Raw genomic sequence first — 9620 nt, 5'->3', positions numbered from 1 at the left:
GACGTGCTCAAAGAACAGGCGGCTGAGGCAAAAAAGAGCCATTTCGGAAAGGCAGCTGGTAAGTAAATCAGCGGTTAGCGTGCAGCGCTGGGCGGCCGCCTCCCAGGCGGGCGTTAGGGAAGAGCTGACCCGCGGCCTGCCGTTCTCCCCTCACAGGGGTGAGGCACAGGCTCTCGGTGTGAGGGACTGTTTTGCTGAAATCTGGTTAACTTTGTGAGGAGAGAGGAGGTAAGCCTGCCGTCTGACACGACCGGTGTTCAGAAGGGCTGTAGCAGCCCTAAGTGTGCCTGTGGCCGCAGCACCCTTGGGCTGAAAGCATGCAGAGGTCGAGAAAACAAAAAGTCTTACGTAGCTTTAAAGCTAAAATCCTGGGGGTTTTTTCTCACTGTTTTTATAGCCTTGCGTAGTAGTCATTTTATGTCAGAGAAGCTGCAGGGCCCTAGAACTTTTTCTCCACTTTCTCCTTCTAATCACACGTCTGTACAAAATATTATTTTCTAATGATCAATAAATCACTGCCCATTTAAAGCAATAGTTTCCTGTCTCGCCGTGCGGTGGTGCCAAATACTTTTCTAAAAGAGGCTGTTATGAAGTCACTGCTCATGGTGTAACTTTAATTATCAAGAATTAGAGGGGTTTTCTTTCAGTTGCTTATCTTGATATCTTAATACTAATAAGACTTATTCTCCCTTGCATACTGTTTGGGTTATTTAATTAGTGAGCCCTATTGCTCATTCTCATTATACAGTCCATTAGTAACTGACAGAATTTGAATGTTTCCACGGTCAGGGTCACGCTTGCTCTTTTCCTCCCGATCCATAAACAGTTTTACCTACCTGTATGAATATACTTCTCTAATATTTTCCTTGGGGGATTTCAGCACAATTCCTAGAGATAGGTAAATACCATCAAACCTATTTCGCTGACAGAGAAGCTGAAACATAGTGCAGCAGAATTAGTTTGCCAGAAGTCAAATATTAAGTTCATATCAGAAATAGGGACAAGATCTGTGATTCTCTTTACACTATATCTTTTTTGCCCCCTGAGCAACTGGTTATGGCATATATTAAGATTTCCTCTGCTTATTCTGCTTGCAAATACTTCCTATTCTTTGTCTTTAATACTTTTCTTAATTGTTAGAAGATTGAAGTTTGCCTTAACTTCATCACCTGGTACAGAAAGCGTGAATCATATGAGAATATCCCTCCCACACATGTACTATGTACTCTTTACAAATTTCAGTTCAATTTAAAGAAGTAAAAAGTTTATGTATATAATTTTTTTTTAAAATTTTTGTTTTCATGAGTAGGGGCACAATTACTGTGTGATTTTGGTTTATAGTGTGGTAGCTGTCTTGAGCTACCTGTCAGCATTGTATAACTGCATTAAAAGGATACTTTTCCTGTTATTAGTTCCCTTAATGTGGATTTTGTACCTGTGGTATCTGAGCTGCTGCATTAGGTTATATCAACATAGCCTCAGACATGTACTTTTAAAGGGGGTTCTTAAATGGACCTCATTCTTCAAGTATTTTTTCTTTATTATTGTATTTGGTATGCAATTTAGTTGATCTGTGAATGGCAATGGGGTTCTGATTTTTATTTTTGAGTAAAACTCATCATGACTAAAAATAGCAGGTCTGCATATTACTAAGTTTTGCAGAACAATCAACTTGTTGGAAGATGACTCTGATAAACTGTACTTAAAGGGTAAAAAAACCTATCCTCGTTACAGACACGCTATTTCGTGGATCACCGGAAAGTACGTGTGGTTGGAGGACAAGGAGGAGAAGGGGGTCATTCTTTTTATAGTGAACCCAGAAAAGTGTTTGGAGGTCCTGATGGTGGAAATGGAGGTGATGGGGGTCATGTAATTTTGAAAGGTAAAACTCACTAAATCTGTTTTGTTTCATGTTGTTTTATCACTTAATGCCCCACCCCCCCAGCAAAAACAACCCTTCAACAAACTGTTTATATGGTGGGAGCTGATAAATGTAAATATCAAAAATGTTAAAATTATTATTTTTGTATAAGATGTCTCTGCTTTTTAAGCTTTGTCCTGAGCTGTGGTAACAGGGACGTAAATGACACTGACAGCCTTAGAAAGCATTTTGAAAATCAAAATACTTTGCAGATGTTTTAGTGCCTCGTACCTGACTACTTTATGATAAGGCTGGGATCTGATTAAATTTTACTCTTAAGATGTTTAAAGCTGCTTCTGCCACCAGCCAGCTGCAAAATCTACTAATCTAGGAAATGACTTTTTCAGAGTATTTTGAACTGGTTGATTTTAGAATGACCATGTAATAAAGTGCATGGATAATAACCCTAAGAAAAGGCAGTTAAACTTCATCACAACTTACATTAGTATTAGTTTTCCCTGATGTGTTATTGTTGGGACAGTAAATAGGATATGCATTCATGCAATATTCAAAAAGGGAATGAACAGTCAAAAGGTTGCTTTTCTGTGCCTGTTCCACGAACACAATGTGTTTAAAATATGCATATTTTGCTTTACAGCTGACCAGCAACTGAAATCACTTTCTTCAGTCCTCCCCTTCTATCAGGGTTTTCATGGAGAGAGAGGAGGAAGCAAAAACTGTTACGGAGCTAATGGTGCCTATGTGTACGTTAAAGTAAGTGAATTAAGGTTGCATGCTAGTGTGTTGGCTTTGTATTAACATTGCTGATTTACAAGCTGGATGACTTTATTGTGAGAAAATTTCATGTGCTTTTTTTTCAGGGAGCCTTGTGTGCTGTCTCTGCTGAGACAGGGCTGATTGGCACAGAGGCAGATCAAGCTGCTTTAAATTATTTGTAAAAATTAGTCTTCTTTGGAAGGTACATCTGGCCAAAACAAATACAATTCTGATTTGCTTTACTTCTGGGGGTCATATGCCTAGAGCAATCAGAACTCAGAACTTCCTTAAGTGGGAGCAGACTTTTTTCTTTTGTACTTTTTTTTTTTTTTTTTTTTTTTTCCTTCAACATGCCTGTTTTGGTGCACACCTACAGTATGTTTCTTAGCTCACTACTGTGTTTAGGTGTCTTTGCATGAAAGGAGGGTTATGGCACTGTTAACGTTTTAATGAAGTGTAAATGTCTGACAGTGCTGCTTGGGTCCAGAAAGTGAGCCCCATGAAATACACTTCTCTTTTTGGGTTCCTCAGCTTGAGAATATGGAAGAATGATTTTCAACAAGTCTGAAATCAGCTGGTAAAGGATCTGCTGAAGACAGCTCTGCTGCAGCGTTTGAGCTTAGTGTAATGTTTGCACCTCTCTTCACTTTAAGGTCCCTGTAGGTACATTGGTTAAGGAGGATGGGAAAGTTGTGGCTGACCTCACCCAACATGGTGAAGAGTATGTTGCAGCTTATGGAGGAGCTGGAGGGAAAGGTAATCGTTTTTTTCTTTCCAATGAAAACCGAGCTCCAACGTTATTTACTCCAGGAGAGCCAGGTCAGGAAAGGGTCCTCCATCTGGAACTCAAGACAACAGCTCATGCAGGACTGGTGAGTGTTGCTGTGGTTCTTCAGCTTCTTTTATCATTGTAGGATGACACTTGACTGACTGAAGAAATAATGTTTGATAACATTTTTGTTAGCTTTTTGGCTTGCTTGTTTAGAGATGCAACTCAATGCTTTCTTGCTGTTACTTGGTAGAAGAGTGTCCAGAGTGATTTGCAGAGCTGTCGCTCTCTTGCTACTTGACGTCATCCTACTTTCGCCAAAATCAACGCTATATATATAGAAAAGCAATGTGCAATGTCTGATTAAGAGACTCACTGATGATGTACAGCAGGCTTTGTCCTCCGGCTCTGCAGATGAACCGTATGGAGAGTTCAAGAGTTCTTCTAAATTAATTTCTGTTTTCCTCCGGCTCTGCAGATGAACCGTATGGAGAGTTCTTCTAAATTAATTTGTTTTCTTTTTTTTTTTTTATAAAAAGAAAGTTGGTAAAGTTCAAATCATTTTGTTTCATCCCTATATTTCTCTTTTTACCGATATTAAACATTTGACTTTGTTCCAGATTTAGCATGCTCTGAAATGAAAATACTATTTATACGTGAACGCTAAGTCAATTCAGGGCTTAAGCTGTTTTCATTTTTAAGTATGGAAATGTTTTAACACCAGCTGGTAAAGCAGTTAAAATTATGCTTTGCTGGAAAGAGTTCTTGCTGTAGTTCAGCAACTGTAGAATAACTGTCTGGTCTAGCAGAATTCCGTGAATTTATTGGGAGACTAAGAAAAGAGTTGGCATTGGTGGATCAATACACTTAATTCTCTGACCAGCTGGACACTCTGGTCCACTTCTCACATTGTTGGCTCTAATTTGGAAGTCTGAGTTGAATCTGTTCTGTAATTCCTCAAGAATTCAGAGTGTCTGACATCAGCAAATAGGAGAATTTACGATTTGATCTGCTTTCACGTGGGGATTATTGACCATCTATGTAGCCATTGTACGCCAGCTATAGGATACCCCAGAGTAACTTCATTTCTGGGATAGGTTTGTTTAAATTCTTGCCTTCTCCCCAGAAGGCCAAGTTTCATATTAATTCTTTGATGTCAAGACTATGAAAATCCCAAGCTTGTAGGCATTCTGGTTACTTATGGGCCAAACTGGTACTGAATCAGGGGCAAAGCCAGTTCTGAATTCTTTTGGAAAATAATAAATCAGAGTTAGAAGACACAGATAAAATGGGAAGTGCAGGGCAAAGTGTCATAACATTATTCCAGGGTAAAAGAGATCTTGTGGTACGCCAAACTAATATTATATTTGTGGTGGATTAACCTTGCCACATCTGCAAAAGCTTACAGGTTTTTTTATTGGGATTAACCTAGAACTGTGGCTTTAGTGAGTGTTTGTATTCCAGGTGGGCTTTCCCAATGCTGGTAAATCATCGCTTTTGAGGGCAATCTCCAATGCAAAGCCAGCGGTGGCTGCCTACCCGTTCACAACCCTAAATCCCCATGTTGGCATTGTCCACTATCAAGACTATGAACAAGTAGCAGGTAAGAATTGCAGTATGTTGTGTGTACCTTGATAGCAATTTGTGCCACCCAGATTGTTCTTTAAAATGCTGCAGAATGAAGTTCAACAGTGCTGTAGAATTCTTGCTAGTTCTAAAGAACTTAAACAAAAAAACACTGAAAGCCCATTCATGTTCACTTACATTTGCCCTTAATATCAAACTAGCAATCTGTATTCCGTCTTCACTGGAATAGTCCAAAGTTAGGGGTTTTAAAAAATAATAACAGCTAAACTTAACATGGGGTATGCTTTAATACTGATGCATTCAGATGTAATTGTAGAAGTACTTGCACTGGCCAGTAAAAAACTGTTTGTTTTCTTGGATATGTTGAATTCACTGTGAAATTTCTCTCATTGCAGTTGCTGACATTCCTGGCCTAATAAAAGGTGCTCATCAAAACAGGGGCCTCGGGATGGCCTTCCTAAGGCATATTGAACGCTGCCGCTTTCTCTTGTACGTGGTGGATCTCTCTGTGTCGCAGCCATGGATTCAGCTGCAAGACTTAAAATATGAACTGGAACAATATAAAAAAGGATTGTCTGAGAGGCCTTGTGTTGTCATTGGGAATAAGATTGACCTTGCTCAGTCCAGGATCAATCTGCCACTCCTTAAAGAAGAGATAGCTGATCGGGTCATTGCATTGTCTGCATTGACAGGAGACAACCTCGAGGAACTGTTGTTGCATTTGAGAGAACTGTATGACACTTACGTGAAGACAGAGCAGTCACGAGGGCAAAGACCAGTCAAGTGGTAGGAGCCAGAACTACTGTGAACTGTACTGGAAGGAGGGGAAAAAAAAATACAATTTTATTAGATTGCGTCTGTGTGGTTTTAGGGTTTTTTAAGGATTTTTTTTTTTTTTTAAATGCAAGGGGCACAGCATATGGATTTGTTCTAGACTGCTGCATTGGAAAGATCTGTTTGTTTGTTCATTCACCTTTGAGGTGTCTTGGGTATTTTACAACGAGATTTGAAAATTGTAATAATGATGGGTGTTGAATTGGAAACCTGGATCATCTTTGATGTTAGATAGCGTTCTCTTCATTCCACAAATGGATTTGTTCTAGACTGCTGCATTGGAAAGATTTGTTTGTTTGTTAGTTCACCTTTGAGGTGTCTTGGGTATTTTACAATGAGATTTGAAAATTGTAATCATGATGGGTGTTGAATTGGAAACCTGGATCTTTGATGTTAGATAGTTGTGGAATGAAGAGAACGCTATCTAGTAGAAATGACTGAAATACAGGATCTGCAGGAGGTGCTGGCTTGCTTTCTGAATTGGAGTGAAGTGACTTCTCAATTTCCACTGATCAGAAATTCTAAAATAAAAATAAGATGGTCCCATGTTTGTCTGTTTTTATACCATAACCACTTTCAGTCATCATCTGTTAAACTTTTCTCCTGTTTTGTTTTTTTTTCTCAGAGGAGGCACAGCTGCTCGTTGTTTTTAGGGAGGAGCATGAAACAGCTGTAATTAATGATTGAAATTATTTCCTCGTTAGTATAAATAATGAACTATCTTTAAATGCTGGCAGCAGCTAAATAGCTGTATAAACTAGCTGGAGAATGGTCATTTGAGACTCACTTCTGAGTTCTCCAGTTTCCCAGAGGAATCTCAAGTAATGTTCTGAGAAATCCTAGGCTTAGATATTCCACATACAAGACAAATACAGTTCTTTGCCTTTTTTTTTTTTTTTTCTTTTTAGCTATGTCATTTTGTGGACAGTGTTCTTCAAATTTTATTCGCTGGGAGTTCTGAAATCTTCATTTACAACAGGGTGTCTTTGCCTTATTGTGCTTCTGTATATTCTGTGTAGAAGATTATTATCTTGATAGTGAAAAGTCAAAATTTAGCAAAACATATTATTAAGCTTTTTCTTAAGGGACCCTAACAGACTTGTGATATGTTGACACGCAAATATTTCAGTAGTCAAGAGAAACAATTGTTCATGAGCCTTTAGTTATGTTGCTTGATTTTTAAAGCCCGCTGCTGGTTTGGAAGGCAAAGTTAGCCTGGAATTACAGACCTTGCACATACTTTGTCACATCAGTTGAGTGCAAAGTAAATTCATTAGCACCATCATAAAAGAGAAGATGCAATGTTTGTAAACTTGGCTTTGTTTTTTGGGAAATACAATAGTTTTAAGGACAGTTTGGGGCATAATAAAATATGCACCTATCACTTGTCTTTGGTTAAGCTTTGTTAGCTTACAAATAAGGATTTCATTATGGTTAAACTAAAATTGGCTATTTTCTGTTGTATCAGCCATCGTAGGAATTACTTGGTGGGTTTTAAAAAAAAAAAAAAAATCGGCTGTAGCTTCTAAATATTTCATTCTACTCCAGAGAAGGTGATCATTCTCTCTGCTTTTGTCACTTTGCATATTTTGTTTGATTTCACCTCTGACACTCGAAGGCTTCCGAATGGTGCATCCTTAAAAGGCTGGCTTTCTCGGCTTCCATGAGCGATGGACGTTTTTCCCTGACTGCCTGTGACTGGAAAGGGGCAGTCTTGTTCAATCTTTAAAGCTTAACTCACACCCTCCTGCTGTATCAGTGTTGGGATCAGCTCTGTGATTATGATTATGAATTAGAACTAACTTTGCCTGTATAAGAAAGAAGGCATGTGCTCCTTAAGAGCAAGCAGGTTTTTGTTCTGAAAAAGCACAAGGTTCACTCAAATGCCTGAATTATTAAATAAAATTACAGGCAAACCAGGTAATTACCTCTCCTAAATCCACATTTTGAGTATTTCTATCTGTGATCAGGTGTGGAACGTAATCTATGCATTATAAGCAGTGATACTGGTATAAATATGATCAGGAAAAAATGAAAACAAATACTAAATCCCAAAGCCACTCTCATGTTTTTTGTTTCATACTTGCTCCATCCCTGGGACTCACCAAACCGAATTAGGTAGAAGTTAATGCTCAGTTCTGTCCTCCTGTTTGGTTTTGTGCAGCATTTTTAGGCTTCACTGTTGTATTTCCTTCTATTGCTACAGGTTTTTCAGCCACATTTAATAAAACCAGAAGATTGCCTGAACACAAAAGCTGGTGCAGCTTCTGTGCAGAACATTTGATACCTACAAATCGTTTGCGTGCTCTCTGACTGTGTTTTAGTATTTGGTAGTCTTTGAGAATGACAGAGGCTGTTTGAAGCCTCTCTACTCACAGGAACTTTCACCCTTGCTTCCTAGTGCTCATGTGACCTCAGTTCTTGAAGCGGGAGAGTATTTTGTGTACTGATGTGCAAAAAGCACAGCAGGTTGCTAGATAGCTTCAGGGAATGTCCTATTGATCATGTAATTGGTTCCTTTGTTCCTAACATTTCAGCCACTTGTTCTGAGATAAGGGTACCAAGCTCCTAACCGCATGCTTGTAGGGTTCAAAGAGGCTTTATAGGAGCGCATACTCCTTCATCTGTCCATGAAAAGTGCCGAATAGCTCGAATGTTAGTGTTGGAACAACTGTTTGTAGGAGCTTGAACTTACTGTAGCCAATACACATCCATACCAAGTGAAGTAACCTCGTGCCAGAGGTCCCTATGCTTGTGCCAAACAACAGGAGTGGCCATGTGCTGTTCGTAGCTTGGGTTGCATTTCTCCATAGCGCTCCTTCAGTTTGAGCACAAGGATCTCTTGCATCCCATTCTAATTCTGAGGAGTAACCTCTGGTTCTGCTGAAAATAAGGGACTTTCAAAGGAAACTCGGTTTATATCTGGGAACAGAGAAGAAAAAATAAGCAGGTTAACAGAGAGAACGATGAATTGTTTCAGAGAAGGCTGATGCATTATATGATTTCTTCCTGCTGGTTTTTTGGCTGAGGTTGGTGTGGGCGCACTTGTTTTGTTTCAGGTTTTGGAGGGGGTTTAGTGGCTTGCTTCTGCTTGACTTTCCTTAACTAGCTTTTGCTTTCCTCTGCTGAAGCCCTTGATGTTGTCCTTGATTTTTCAAGTTGGTAAGAGGAAAGAGATGGGGGATTTTATTTCTCATTCTGACAGCTTTATTTTGGTGTCAATTGAAGTCCAGTCAATTTTACATTTCGTAGACAAGCTTGAGCCATAATTTTGTTTAGCACTTTACAGTTCTAGTGCTCATGTTGTTAATATGGTTTTTGGTACATGATTACAAGAGTATTTTAGTTTTAATTTAGTTTTTTTATATTTATTTGTGATTCTTTCCCCCTTTGTAGGTTCTTGGAAAGTGTAGGTGATATCAGTTGCACAGAAAAAGAAAATGAGATGTTTAAAAAAACAAGCATTAAAAAGGACCACGCTGTTTAAAGATATGGATACTGAGGAGTCGTTGCAGCACATTAAATGAAACATTGAACTGGTGCGTTTAAGCATGGTATATTCTGTAATCTGCTTTACTTACGCGGTTTTGTTAAGCAGGTTTTAGGGTTTTTTTTGTGTAACATAATATTTCTTTAAGGCAAACCAGAACGTGTCTGCAATGAATTGCACCGACAGCAATAAAAACGAGACCCTGGCTGAACTTGTACTGAGTGGTTCTGCTCTGTCCCAGCACCATGCTGGGAGGAGAGCCTGGCCTGCCACCGCCCCGCTGCCAGTGCTGGGGGGAGGGT

General features: G+C 39.1%; 1 protein-coding gene across 1 annotated transcript; it reads left to right on the top strand.

Moving 5' to 3' along the window:
• Positions 1-4: 4 nt before the first annotated feature.
• Positions 5-5818, top strand: MTG2 (mitochondrial ribosome associated GTPase 2; the record flags this gene model as incomplete). The annotated part of the gene is made up of 6 exons (XM_009643733.2): positions 5-58; positions 1735-1882; positions 2520-2635; positions 3292-3510; positions 4872-5010; positions 5390-5818. Coding segments are annotated over 6 exons (1071 nt in total), but the record flags the coding sequence as incomplete, so codon positions are not given.
• Positions 5819-9620: the final 3802 nt, after the last annotated feature.

This window comes from Egretta garzetta, unplaced genomic scaffold (genome assembly GCF_000687185.1).
Source record: "Egretta garzetta isolate BGI_Z169 unplaced genomic scaffold, ASM68718v1 scaffold158, whole genome shotgun sequence".
Taxonomy (NCBI): domain Eukaryota; kingdom Metazoa; phylum Chordata; class Aves; order Pelecaniformes; family Ardeidae; genus Egretta; species Egretta garzetta.
The sequence above is the reverse complement of the archived record's forward strand: the minus strand, read 5'-3'. Positions and strand labels throughout refer to the sequence as shown.